At 47.3% G+C, this 14,516-nt stretch overlaps 1 protein-coding gene across 7 annotated transcripts in view; it reads right to left on the bottom strand.

Moving 5' to 3' along the window:
- TAOK3 (TAO kinase 3) overlaps positions 1–14,516 on the bottom strand; it is a 1,246,906-nt gene that overhangs the window by 622,770 nt on the left and 609,620 nt on the right. For all 7 annotated transcript variants that reach the window (XM_085636070.1, XM_085636074.1, XM_085636076.1 and 4 more), the window contains one exon: positions 11,785–11,876. In XM_085636070.1, the coding sequence (XP_085492196.1) occupies positions 11,785–11,876 (92 nt within the window). The remainder of the gene's footprint in view (positions 1–11,784; positions 11,877–14,516) is intronic.

Below are 14,516 nucleotides of genomic sequence, written 5' to 3' on the forward strand. Positions count from 1 at the left end.
AACATTATTAGTTGATGGTTCTCATCTGAAAGACCAATATGAATTATTAAAAGCTGCATATGTAGTGTGATCTACCACACAGGCACTTAAAGCATCCTCCTTGCCAAACTGAATACCAGCACTAGTGGCAGAATTCCCTTAACAAGAGCATGCTGTCTTTCTGAAAATTTGAATGTGACATTTTATACAGATAGCCAGTATGGTTTTGGTGTTGTTCAGGATCATGGATCGCTATGGTCACAAAGAGGATTTATGGCATCTTCAGGTGCACCAATCAAAAAAGGCATGTATATATTGGATTTGTTGAGAGCAATTCAGAAACAAAAAAGGTTTCAGTCATGAAGTGCATAGCTTATAAGGGTGGGAAGGACAACGTCACATTAGGAAATGGATATGCAGACCAAATGGCTATAGATACTGTACCCTGCAAGAAGGGACAATTGTTCAAATACGTAGGTATAATGATCTCACAATTCATATAACATAGAACTGTTTCTTTATGGATTAATTGCAAACATCTTTGAGCGAACAAGACAATGCTCCTGAAAATGAGAAAAGAAAATGGGAAAAATTGGGCTATAAAAAGAGATTAAAGGATTTGTATCTATGGACCGGTGGAGTCCTGAGGAAGGCCGGCGTGACCCCAATAGAGGGGCGCACACACACACACACGGCCGAAACATGTCGATTACCTGGCAGTAAGGAGGGGTGGCACATTGTATCTCCGAATCACCACCATCCCTCACGTTTTTAACCCTGGCCAGAGGGTCTAGGAATAAAGTCTTAGGCGCAGTGACACTTCCGTGCTAGTTTTAAACCATATCACACTGCACTTTCACTACCGTCGTTCCCAGACACTGTGGAAATAATTTGTTTCTATCTGTGTTGTACTGTATTCCCCCACCCTATTGCTCCACCCCATACGTGGCTACGCCGGGGTGCATTGTAAGCAGCCCTATGATGAAGCATGTCACACAAATGTGTCATTGAGGGCAGTATTAAAACACATAGCACGTGCCATCACAAGACACAAATATTTTAATGCTCCCTACTCCTTCCGGTGTACTTAGTATTGACAGGGGGTTCAGGGTAGGTGAGTCCGTGCCCTCACCCCTTCTTTTTGTGTGTACTGGCAGCAAGAAAAACGACGTTGGAAGGAAGATTCACAGTGAACAAGGAGACAGAAGAATGTCATTCAAAAGCAAGTTCAGACCGGGATCAAAAGACTTTTGATGAAAAAGAAAAAGTTGAAGACTTTGAGAGACAGTTGAATACAGAAACAAGTAAAAGTGAATCCTCAGCTGATAAAAGACCAACCAGAAGTAGAGATCCAAACTGAAAATACACCTTGCAATAGTGGGTGTATCTAGCCACAGTACCAGAAGAAAGAAGATACGGATGAAATTGAGACGGACTATTTTCAAATGTACAAGGCCAAAATGACTTTGAAAGTGGTCCAGATTTAAAGACCGACGCACAATAAGAATCGCCCTGATAAGAGATATAGAGACTTTGAATTGTTTACATTTTTGATAAGAAGCATAAAAAGCAACTGAGAGAAACTTTGCCAAAGAACTGAAAGAATTGACAACACTTGAATTCTAGTTGCTGGATAAAGGAGTTGTTTTGAAATCTTTTATGAACTTTACAAGACGAACAAGTTACTTACCTTCGGTAACTATATATCTGTAAGAAACATTAGTTAGTTAGATGCCTCACCTTAGAATATCACCAGGCGTCAGGCTGGATCCGGAAAGATTTTTCGTCAGCAATACCCTTGCGCGTCGCTAGGTGTCGTCTTTGGCTCCGCGTCCGTCGTCGGCGTCGTGATCGCCGGGATGACGTCGGAGTGCTTAGACGCCGCCCTCGCATGCTGACGTCAGTTCTTGTACATACCTTTCCGCGCCAGGAACGCAGAGCCATGCAAGAGACCGACACTGGTGCCAAAAAATTCTAGGGCCCTGAAAGGGATGACTTCAACCCTAGATATCGGTTCGCAAAACGGGGAGGATGGGTGGGGCGGTGAGGAATCGAACTAACTAATGTTTCTTACAGATACATCGTTACCGAAGGTAAGTAACTCGTTCATCTGAAAGAAACACTTTAGTTAGATTCCTCACCTTAGAATAGATACCCCAGCAATACCAACCCCGGTGGTGGGCCTGCGAACCAAGATCACACCAGAAAGTCCTGGAGAACAGAACGGCCAAAGAAGTTGTCTCTCCGGACTTGGCTGTCCAGGCAATAGTGTTTGGCAAACGTGTGCAGCGAAGCCCACGTTGCTGCCTGACAGATGTCCTGCAAGGGGACTCCCCGGCCCAGGGCAGTGGTCGCCGCTGTGGCCCAAGTGGATTGGGCCCTCAACCCTACAGGAGGTTCCTTTTTAGCTAAGGAGTAACAGGCCTTGATTCAAAAAACGACCCACCGAGAGATGGTTCGTTTGTGCACCGCCCGCCCCTGCTTAGCGCCCACGTAGCCAACAAAGAGTTGTTCATCCACCCGGAACTGTTTGGTGTGGTCCATATAGAAAGACTGCGCCCGCTTTGGGTCCAGACGTTGGAGCCTCTCTTCCTCTTTCGAGGGATGCGGAGGCGGAAAGAAGGTGGGCAGAGTAACAGACTGTCCGATGTGAACGGCAGTTACCACCTTAGGGAGAAAGGAAGGACGAGTCCTAAGAACAACTTTGTCCGGATGGACAGAAAGGAAAGGAGGCTTAGAAGAGAGGGCCTGGAGCTCACTCACTCGTCTAGCAGAGGTGATGGCAACCAGGAAAGCAGTCTTAAGAGTGAGGAGACAAAGGGGACAATAATGAAGTGGCTCAAAGGGAGCACACATCAGAAAGGTCAATACAAGATTCAAATTCCACTGAGGCATTATGAAAGAGTCAGGAGGAAACATGTGAGTAATGCCCTTAAAGAATCGAGAAACAACAGGGGATTTGAAAAGAGAAGGCTGATCAGGAAGCCGTAAGAAAGCAGAAATAGCTGAAATATATCCTTTAAGGGTGCCCAGAGCAGAGCCCTGCTGGGCCAAGGAAAGAAGAAAGAGGAGAACCTCAGAAAGATGGGCGGAAAGGGGATCCACAGCCTTTGCTGTGCACCATGCCACAAATTTGTTCCACCTGCAGGCCTATACCGATTTTGTGGAGGGACGCCTGTCTGCCAGAATAACATTACAGATTCAGGGGGCAAGTTAAATGGCATCAACTGCCGCCGCTCAATCTCCACGCATGGAGGTGGAGGCTGGACAGGTTCGGGTGGAGGACTGTCCCCTGCTGCTGCGACAGAAGGTCCTCCTGAAGAGGCAGTCGTATCGGGGAATCGATCGACAGACTGAGTAGCTCGGGATACCAGTATCTTCGTGCCCAATCCAGAGCCACCAGGATGACTTGGGCCCGGTCGCGCCTGATCTTCTTCAACACTCTGGGCAGAAGTGGTATGGTTGGAAAGGCGTACAACAGACCGCAACTCCACTCGCGACGAAAGGCGTCCCCGAGCGAGTGCCGCCTTGGAAACTCCAACGCACACAACTGCTAACATTGTGCGTTCTCTTCGGTGGCGAATAGATCTAACCATGGCTCTCCCCACTGCCGAAAGAGGCCTTGCGCCACGTCCGAGTTTAGATGCCATTCGTGATCCATCATGCACCGGCGGCTGAGTTTGTCCGCTCTGGCGTTCAGAGAGCCCGTCAGATGTTGAACCACCAGGGTGATGCCCTGATGTTCAGAGGCGCAGAGCCTCCTTGACAAAGGGTCCACGACCCTACCCCGCCCTGTTTGTTGCATTCCGTGAACACCTGCACTACACTTCCCCGGACAGAGGGAAGGAATGCCTTCAGTGCAAGTCGGATCGCCCTCAGCTCCAGAAGGTTGATATGGAGCCGGGACTCCGCCGGAGACCAGAGGCCTCTGATCTCCGCCTCTCCCATGTGGCCCCCCCATCCCAGGAGGGACACATCCGTCACTACTACGTGCTCCGGTTGGGGTAGGGAGAGGGATCTGCCACTGAGCCACCACTGCAACTGACTCGCAGTGCCCTCCGAGATCAGGACGTGGTCGGACAGGTTGCCCCGATGCTGGGCCCACTGAAACTTCAGGTCCCACTGCAGAGCCCGCATTCACCATCTGGAGTGATGCACCAACAGGATGCAGGAGGCCATCAGACCCAGAAGCCGCAGCACCAACCTGACCAAAACCCTGGATAGAGGCCGAAAGATGGGAATCAGAGCCTGAATATCCCGGACCCGCAGTTCCGGAGGATAGGCCCGGAACTGCGCCGAGTCCAGAGCCGCTCCGATAAAGAGGAGCTTCTGGGAGGGGCTCAGATGCGACTTCGGCACATTGATGGAGAACCCCAGCAAATGCAAGAGGTTGGCCGTAGTCTGGATGTGGGAGATGACTGCCTGGGGCGAGCCCGCCTTCAACAACCAGTCGTCGAGATAGGGGAAGACTAAAACCCCCAATCTGCGCAGATGAGCTGCGACCACCGCCATCGCCATCGCTTTCGTGAACACCCGAGGGGCACTGGTGAGGCGGAAGGGGAGCACGGTAAACTGAAAATGCTCGTGGCCCACCGTGAACCGCAGCTAACGCCGGTGGACCGGCAGGACGGGGATGTGGATGTGGAAATAAGTGTCCTGCAAATCCAACGCTACCATCCAATCTCCAGGGTCTAGGGCAGCCAGAACCTGAGCTAAGGTGAGCATCTTGAACTTCTCCTTCCGGAGGAAGGCGTTGACGCTCCTGAGGTCCAAGATAGGGGGTAGGCCCCTTTTGCCCTTCTTGGGAACCAGAAAGTAGTGGGAATAACAACCACGACCTACTTCTGGACCAGGAACGCACTTGATGGCTCCCTTGGCCAAGAGCGCCGTAACTTCCTCCTGTAGAAGTTGCAAGTGATCCCCCGAAATTCGGTGGCACTGCGGTGGCATGGCTGGAGGGGTTACCTCGAAGGGGAGGGAGTAGCCCCTTTGGACGATGAGCAGCACCCACCTGTCCGATGTGATGGTATGCCAGTGGAGCAGGTGATGGCGAACTCTGCCTCCCACTGGCATGGAATGGGCCTGAAGCTCGGACTAGGAGGGGTTTGAGGCGGATGCTGCTGGGGTAGATGTGGACGGACCGGCACGTTGTCCCCCTGTACCGCCTCAGCGGAATCCACGTCCGCGACCGCGTGGAGGTTGGTTCTGCGGCCTGTGGCTATGCGGACGTGGGGGGGTGCCCCTTCCTTGGCCACGAAAGGGGCAAAAAGCAGCAGCTAGCGGGCGCGGGCCGAAAGGCCCAAGGACTTGGCCGTAGCCCTGGAGTCCTTAAAGCGCTCCAGCGCACTATCCGCTTTGTTGCCAAAAAGGCGACTGCCATCGAAGGGCATGTCCATGAGGGTGCTCTGGACATCACCGGAAAAACTCGTGGACCGCAGCCAGGCGTGGCGACGAAGCGCCACTGTGGTCGACATTGCCCTGCCCAGCGAGTCTGTTGTGTCCAGTCTACATCGGATTGCATGCCGTGCCGCATCCCGCCCCTTGGCAAGAGCCTGGGCGAGCCGTATCCGGGCCTCCTCCAGAACACTGGGGCAGCACGTCCTCCACCGTATCCCACAGGAAGTGGGAGTAACGGTGGAAAAGGCACGCGGTGTTGATAGACCGCAACCCCAAACTAAGAGAGGAGAACAGTTTCTTCCCAAACTGTTCTAGCCTTTTGGATTACCGATCCGGGGGAGCGGACGGGAAGGAGGTCTGGGAAGTAGAGGGCTGGATAACCAGGCTCTAGGGCATGGGGTGGAGGGATAGAAAACTGTGGTCGCCCGGTGCAGGGTGGTGGCGTCGGGCCACGTTCCGGTCCACAAGAGGAACTGTGGAGGACTTGAACCAGGTGCCCTTCAGAACGTCAATGAGTGCTTCATTGAACTGCAGCAGAGGCTCCAAGGAGCTTGCTGACAGTTGAAGCACTTTGGTGAGGAGGTTTGTCCTCACAGCCACAGCAGGCAGCTCCAGCCCAAGGGCTTCGGCTGCCTTGCGCAGCACCACAGAAAATGCAACACTTTCCTCCGAAGCCACGGTCGGAGGAGAGATGAAGCCAGTGTCAGGGGAGGTGTAAAGACCACTGGCATCCCCCAGTTTGTCTACCCAGTCCTGAGATAACTGGCCCTGCCGGGCCAGAGGGTCCTCAGACCCCTCCCAGACGTCACCATCATCCGATTCCTGGTATACAGGTGGAATGATCGGAGCCGGGCGGAAGATGAAATTGCCACCCATCGGCGTCGGGTGCGGCGCCGGACGGCGCCGCTCCAACGCCGGACCGGGACTAAACCGGGGAACGGCGTCGTCCGAGGGCGGCGCCGGCGGTGGCACCGGAGGAGTCGGCGCCGGCGGAGGGGTCGTGAGGGTGACCGGCGCCGACTGGACCAGAGTCGACGACGGCACCGGGCCGGAGCCGCCGGCTCGCTAGGTCTCCCAGTCGAGCCTGTGGGGCCCAAAGGCGTGCCGGCAGGCGTCGACGGTGGAGCCAGGTTCTTCATGGCCATGAGGAAGGCACTGACCTCCGCCGGAGTCGCGTCAGTCCCAGGGACCGGAGGGTATGGGGACGGACGGGACCCCTGCGGCTCCGACGGAGCCGCGCGGGTTGTGCCACCCAAACCCTCAGCCGAGTCGTGCGACCGGCGGCGGGAGCCAGAAGAGCAATGTCGCTTCTTCGACTTCTTGCTGTGCTTCGACTTACCGGATCCCGTAGACTTCGACCCAGACGAGCGGTGGTGGCTGCAGCTCCACGACTGGTCCCTCGACTCCCTCCTCGACTGGGACCTTGAACGGCGTGGAGCCGACTGCCGGAACTCGAGTAGCTTGCGGGGCCGCTCCCGCCTAGCTTTCGAAGTCAAGACCCGGCAGTCGAGGCACGACTCAGCATCGTGGTCGGCCCCAAGGCAATAGAGGCACCGGCGGTGGTGGTCCGTGACCGACAGCAGTCGGTGACAGGACTCACAAGCCTTGAAGCCAGGCATCCCTACCGGCACCAGAGTCGATGTCGACGAGAATAGAACCAAAAGCGGTCAAAAAGTTTTAGTCAAAAAGTGACTAAAAGGGTATGCTCTTCCCGGATCGGCGCTTACTGGCGCGGAAACAAGAAGAACTGACGTTAGCGCGCGAGGGCGGCGTCTAAGTACTCAGACTACTTCATCCCAGCGATCACGACGCCGACGACGGACGTGGAGCCGCAGACGACTCCTAGCGACGCGCAAGGATATTGCTGACGAAAAATCTTTCCGGATCCAGCCTGACACCTGGGGATATTCTAAGGTGAGGAATCTAACTAACGTGTTTCTTTCCGATGTAATTTTTACAAAAGCAGATACAATATTTTTTCTTTTTTGTTGTTATTTTTTATTGCTTTAATGAAATAGGAAGAGAAGAGAGGGATTCCCTACACCCTCAGAGCACTTGCTATAACATCCAAAATGAGGATACTGTCACTCGTACCCAGATTACACCAGAATGCAACCCTAAATCATTGTTCTGAAAAATGTCCCTAAACTTATGAAATCCTACCCTGAAGCCCACACTTCCTTATTAAATAAAGTGATCCATTGGTTCCGGAAACACTCTGGTGGGACCTGTAATCTGTTTCCAGAGATACTATCTTTGAAAATTGTTTCCTAGGTTGGCCCTCAAGTTAAGACTTCAACATGGGATTGCATAGTAATTCATTTTAAAAATCTATCTTTCACTTGAGCGTTGTTACATTGCTTTCACCCTTTAATTAATTTGCCTGGGAATATTAAAGCACATCCCCTGGGGTACTTTTACAGCTCTACAAGTTGTACCATAAGGCAGTGGAGCCCATGGGCTCCTACCTCTGAACAGGTAACGGGAATTCATCGTGCAAACTGCAGGTTTCAAATAGATACAAAGCCCTCATCTCTTGACAAGATGGATTGACTATCACGTACTAACAGGTATTTTTCTGATGACCCTGCGGGAGCCTTCCCTTTCCTCCCCCCCAATGTGGTTTACCTCGCTGTTGGCACTGGGGTCCCTGTTGCCCCGTCAAACTTGTGGACTAAATTGCACAACCCTGACTGGTTGCATTTAGTTAATTAGCATGATATAGCCTGCTGTCAGGAGACTTGGGAAAGCAAACTTGGTAATATAAATGGACATATTAAATTTTGTAGCCCTGCTGTTCCGTCACAAACAGGCAGGCAGGGCTAAGGGTGGCCTGTCAATATTTTTTACTATCAAACTGACCTGTATTAATGCTCAGGAACTTTTTTGTCTTCCCCATTATCAAATATTACACCTAAAGTCTCAAAAATGGTTTGACCTTGTGAAGATAAATTTCTATCATAACATGTTTTATTCTTCTGTGGATATTGATGAATTGGAGGAACATTTGCTGAAAATAGAGAGTACACAGAAAAAGGAAACTTTGATCATGTGGATGGGGGATTTTAACATTTGTACCCGTGATCCCAAATAATTACTACATGTGAGCCAGAGGACGATTTAGACGCACTACTTACTCACTTCAGACACACCACATAAGGGGACATCCTAAATAGAATAATTTTATCAAACAATTTGGTTTTTGCACAGTATTTTAACCCTTCCCTCACCAAATTAATCTCAACTTTTAATGGTGCTGGTTCTCAAAGTACAATTGATCACATATTGCTTTCATCGGGTTTAGTTTCTATTTTTCTGAATTATGATGTAGTGGTACGCTTTATTAGTGATCACAAATCCCTTATTCTACAACTGTTAGTTGATTTTGCTAATAAAGAGACACAGATTTCCTAGTAGGGTCATCTAAGTTAGCAAGAATAGGAGGATTGTATGAAATAGATTCAGGTGGACAGAGATCGATTTATGCAGGATTTAGTGGTGAATAATCAGGCGCTAATAGAGCAAAATCTACAGTAGGGGGATGCCCTTAAAGATATAATTCGGCCTTTCTATTCTTTATTTTATAAGTGCACATATCTCATCTGCATTATCCACAAGTTAATTCCCTGGTCAGAGAAATCTATTTGGTTCAACCAAACATGCTCTCAAGCTCATGGACACCTAAAGGCAGCACTAGGGAAAGGCTGCGGTATAAATCAAAAGTGATACTAGTGAGAAAAGGCTGCCATATTAGCGAGGAAGACAGGTAAAAGGATCAAAGCAAGCCATAGAAAGTAGTCCTTCGGGGAAGGAGCCCAGAAAGAATTCCTGTGGACTTATTCAGAGGGAACCCCTCATTCTGGGTCCGCTTAATTATAAATGTTTTAAGAGCAGCTGTTACAGATCCACTAATTAAATCTTGGCATGAGGCAGTGATTATACCTATATTTAAAACAGGGGACAAAAGCCAACCGTGCTGTTACAGCTCTATCACACTGTTGGATAGTACCGTCAAAATTTTGTTCAGGGTAATTTTGTCCAAACTTGAAGACTGGGCACTTGAGAACCCGATTCTGCAAGATGTACAGTTAGGGTTCCGTCCTGGCCCGGGCACTGTGGATCAGAGTCTCAATATATCTCATTACCCAGAAAAACGTTGGGGCTAACAAGGGATCCACGCACCTGGCGTTTATGGGCCTTACATGCGCCTTCGATACTGTCCAATGCTCTAAACTTTGGGACATTATGGAAGGTATAGGGATTGACAGAGCATGCCTGTTATACAGGCAAACCTCCTCCAAGATACACTACAGCATAGAAGGTGATATTTTGTCCAAGTTTAACTCTAACATACGTGTACGCCAGGGTTGTGTCTTGGCTCTGCTCCTTTTTTTTGCTGTATATTAATGGCCCTGATGAATTTTTGAGATCTAGAGGTAGAGATTTCCCAAAGATCAGCTCTCGTCCGATGCCAGTACTATTGTACAAGGATGATTCAGTGTTAATAGCCACAGGCTACAGAGTCTTCTGGCTGCCTTAAAGAATGACCTTGGCCCCAAGAAAAATTTCTCCAAATCTTTTTTTATGAAATTTGGATCCTGGTTTCCAATATCTCTCAGGAATTCAGCCTTTAAGCTGAGGTGTTCAAAGTCCACAATTTTACCTAGCTAGGAATTCCGCTTCATGAAAGTCTCAACTGGAAAATTCTGCAAAAAATTAGAGCTCTGCAATTCCAGAGGTCCTTTGACTCCATCAAAAGGCTAGGGCATAAACCTGTAAAATAACTAGTCCATATATTTAAAATAATCAGTAGGCACATTTGGAGCTGGAGTTTGGGGCTACGTCAATGCTTGCTTCATAAAAAAGGTTGAAAATAAATGTATGCGTAGGCTCTTAGCTGTTTCGTAATCACTACTAAGACACTAATAGTAGCAGCCAACAAACATTTGACACTATATAGGAGATGAGAGGAAATCCCCCACACCAGTCAGTGGAAGCACAGAGTAATTTTATTCCAGAAGAGGAAAGGAAAGGCTAATATTTAAGACATGCCTTAATTCACACCTACTTAATGAAAGCTGGACCTTTTTTTTACAGCAGACTTTCAACAGCAGGTACTGGCTGGTGACCGGTGAAAACCTACTTGCTTGACCACGGTTGGTTCACCCTAGCCAAATTAAGTCTTAGAAAAACAGAATGGTCCAGGACCATGACCTTTAGGCTGTTAGTCTTATGAGTAAGCAGAGCTCTAACCAGTGAAACCCCATAAACACAACCCAATCAAAAGTCCTTTGTCAACCCCACGTCTGATGTAACCTCGCATATATTAACACCAAGAACCTGCCCCACCCTATCCCAATTTTGCTTGGCAACACAAAAATAATATCGCGACAACTAGCTACTCATTTCATTAAACGGAAACAAAGTATCTACATCCAGTAGAACTAAAAGACCCACGATCATCTTTTGGAACGAGAAGAGAAGCACACGTAGTCTATGGCGCACTATACGTGTTAAATGACACTGGAGAAATGTCTCCTTTTAAGGACTATCTCAAAAGCAGGGAATGTGACACCTTCACCATGCCTTCTTTGTGTCGAGATTTTGACAAAGCTCAGTATCGCTTTTCCATTTTAAATGCTAAACAAAAAAAGACCGGAGAATTTAGCCCTAGCAGCAGGCCCAAACCGGTCCCCTGATCAAAAGTAGCTTTCTAGTAGCTGCTCTTTACCCAATCTAGGCATAAAAAAATGAAGCTTACTTGGATGTGTGTCACTAGATGGGTCTGTTGCAACAAAATTATGCTAGCACTTTGTGCATAGCTTGACAACAAGGGATTGTGGTTTAGAATCTGTCAGAAGGAGAGAACTAAACAACTATAATATGAAAAAAATGCATGGTTGGGGGTCCCTCACTAAAGAAAACGCTCAGCACAAAAGACAGTTAGCAATGGTACGCACCAGAAAGGGAATAGTGACGTTTTCTGCTTATAGAGCATGACACACACAAGGTATAAGCTTTCAAAAAATGTGTAAGTTATGTTTCTTTGTGAAGCAGTTTCGGTGCACCCATTAGGTAGCATAGTATCTACAGGTTGTAACAAATATATATACATTTACTACTTGAATGCTCATGAATTGGATGCTTTAAATACAGATAAATGAGTATATCCCACAACACAGTCAGTAAAACTAGTGGCCACCAGTACTGGTGAACTGAGCCTCCTCACCCATGAGGTAACAAATTCATCTTGTAGGTTTAGGTCTCTGTTTTCTGCAAAGCTAACAGTGCTGCCAATCAGTTGCCAATTCTCTGATGTAGGCCTTTAATAAGAAATAATGTATGGTGCCATTGAAGTTGGCATATGATTATGCCTTACATGACATTGCCACCATTGTTTTTACTCACCTAACTCAATGCAGGTGATGCCAAGAGACCAGACATCCACCTTTCCCTCGTATTGTCCTTCATCCATAGCCAAGATAACTTCAGGGGCCATCCTATAACCCAAATGACAAAGGAGTAAATTGCAATGTAGACACAACATAAGATGTGTGGGAATCCACATATAGGATAAAACCAAGACATATCAACATATCACATTTTGTTTAACTCCTTCAGTGCCCATGACGAGATGGTCTCGTCATGGAGCGCGGTTGCGCTGTGCCCATGACGAGACTATCTCGTCATGAACCCCGCCCGCTAATGAAAGGGCCGGCACAGGGCGGGGAAAGGGTGGGGCACTGAAGGGGTTAATATAATGATCGACTGAACTGTGTGACAATGTTCTTAAAGCTTGCACCAAGAAATTAAGATACAGGTCAAACAGAAAAGAAAAATTGAGCAGCTCCAGACAAGGTGGATAGCCCACATACTGCTGCACTTGGAAAGCAGCTAGTCTCTTAAGGGTTGGGAAAATAAAATGTATGTTAAAGAGTCACAGCAAATATTGAAACAGGCACTGGCAAAGCCAACTAATTTCACCTTCAACAACGAGGCTATGCCAATTGCTTTTGGCGGCACTGTACACCATCTGGAAAATATCAAGCATAGTCAAAAGTAAAAAAAAAAAAAAAAAAGATATTAACGCATTTGCACACCGGATAAACGGTGCGGGCTCTATTTGCTATATTTGTTTATTTATGGCTCCATGATGGTAGACAGCACTTGGATTGGTAAATAAATTCAGGTTTGTGTTTTTAATTTAAAAGCACCAATTTAAAAAAAAAAAAAAAGAGTGCTGGGGCAGTGGGGTAATGAGAAGCATGTCAGGGGAAGGGGGAAATAGAACACGGACAGTGGAGGAAGAGAACAGAAGAAAAGCACACAGGTGACGCAGAGTAACAGAGCAGGGTCTGGGAGAGAAGCACATGGACAAGCGATCGCAACACAGCGCAGCACATAGGGCACACAGCTGGAGCACACATCTTCTTGTGGGGTGCTTAAGCAAAGAGAACGAGAGAGAGAGCAGTGCAAGAAGGGGAAAAAAGCAGACTGACAAGAGAGCACCCAGAGCTTGGGAGAGAAGCACAAAAGAAAAACCACTGGAAAAGACATGCACTCTACGTGATTGATTTAAAAGAAAATAAGTAGTTCTCTAAAAGTTAGTAGTAGAAAAACACAAGTAAAAGAGCTATGCTCCAGAGGCAGAATAAACAAGATATGGACAAGGTAAGGCTTTGGATAAGAAGCAAGCAAATGAGAGTGACAATAAGGCCAACCAATGATTAACAATGGGTGCGCTTTAAGTCCACTTGAAGAACTTGGTAACCTGATGAAAGGCTTTTTTTGCAATAAAACAGTTTGTACTGATAGTGACCAGCAATATAATCTGTGTCACCAAAAGGGCAAAAGAGAAATTACTTTAGACTGGACAACTACACACGGTAATGAAAAATTAAGCAGAAAATAAATGCAGTCCCTCCTGATAACATAATTAGGCAAAAAGGCATTTTTTTTACATTTTAAAATGCACAAACCTTCTAAAATATCTGGCATCAAGACATTCTAGAATGTGTAAGGAAATTACAGAAAAACATTTGGATAAATTATTGTTTTTTAAATCCCACAATCCATTTCCTTTGCTGTATGTACCAAGTCCCATAAAAGCTCAAAACTCAAATAATTAATTTAAGTACAGTTTGATATGGTGAATCTCTCATGTATACAGTCTCCAATTAAATAAGTGTACACAAGCTCCAGAAGGCCAATCCAAAATCGAGCTAAGGCTGAGGTCCATAATGCAGATGAAACTATGAATGACCGAAATCAATAAGGATTGAGGCTACAAAGGACCCTGGAAGTCTGTAACCACTATTTACAGGTATATTAAAAGGCCACACAATCTGCTGTGGTTTTTCTACTTTGAAAATATTTTCTCTAAAATCAAGGTTGTCCAATAACAAAAAATGTGGCATTACTTGGTGTGATTAATTACCAAACTCATGATCAATTTTAAAGTATGGGTATCTCTGCTACAGTCAACTCCATGCTGTAAGATAAGCCATTTTTGAAGAATGTAGTGTTTATATTGATTCATGCGCAAATTAATCGTTCTAAAATGCATTGAATCCCTATTTTTATTGTGTTATAGCAAGTATTAAATAAATATATAAATCAACATTTTCGCCAGTATGATCATCACTGCAGAATGACTGCTGCTTCTGAAGTTGGGGGTACCGTAAACTCAGGAGCACACAATGAGCGCCGAACAGCACCTAACATCAAAAATGTATTCTTTTTTTTAACAGATTTTTATTTGTCATTTGCACAATATACACAGGGCTCTGTACCCCAGAGGCCACTGCCGCATCAAGTTACACAGTAATAAGACCGCAAAAGGACATTTCCATTTTTAAGAAGAAAAGAAAAAAACAGAACAAACACATTCTTTGATCTGAAGTATAATCTCGGATCTCTACCTCGCCCCCCCCCCGCTCCCCCCAACTCCCCCCCTCGAGTTGCGCTCTTCCCACTGAGAACCGCTCACCCGCCCACGCCCAAGGCTCAATGAGAGGAATAAGAATGACGGCCTACTCGCTCTAGTAGAGGACCATCTCACTCGAAGCGCCCCCACACCCCCAGTGGCCCCACCCCCCCCAGATCGCAGACCCATCCACTCTAGCCCTGCCCTAATCCCA

This window comes from Triturus cristatus, chromosome 11 (assembly GCF_964204655.1).
Source record: "Triturus cristatus chromosome 11, aTriCri1.1, whole genome shotgun sequence".
Taxonomy (NCBI): Eukaryota; Metazoa; Chordata; class Amphibia; order Caudata; family Salamandridae; genus Triturus; species Triturus cristatus.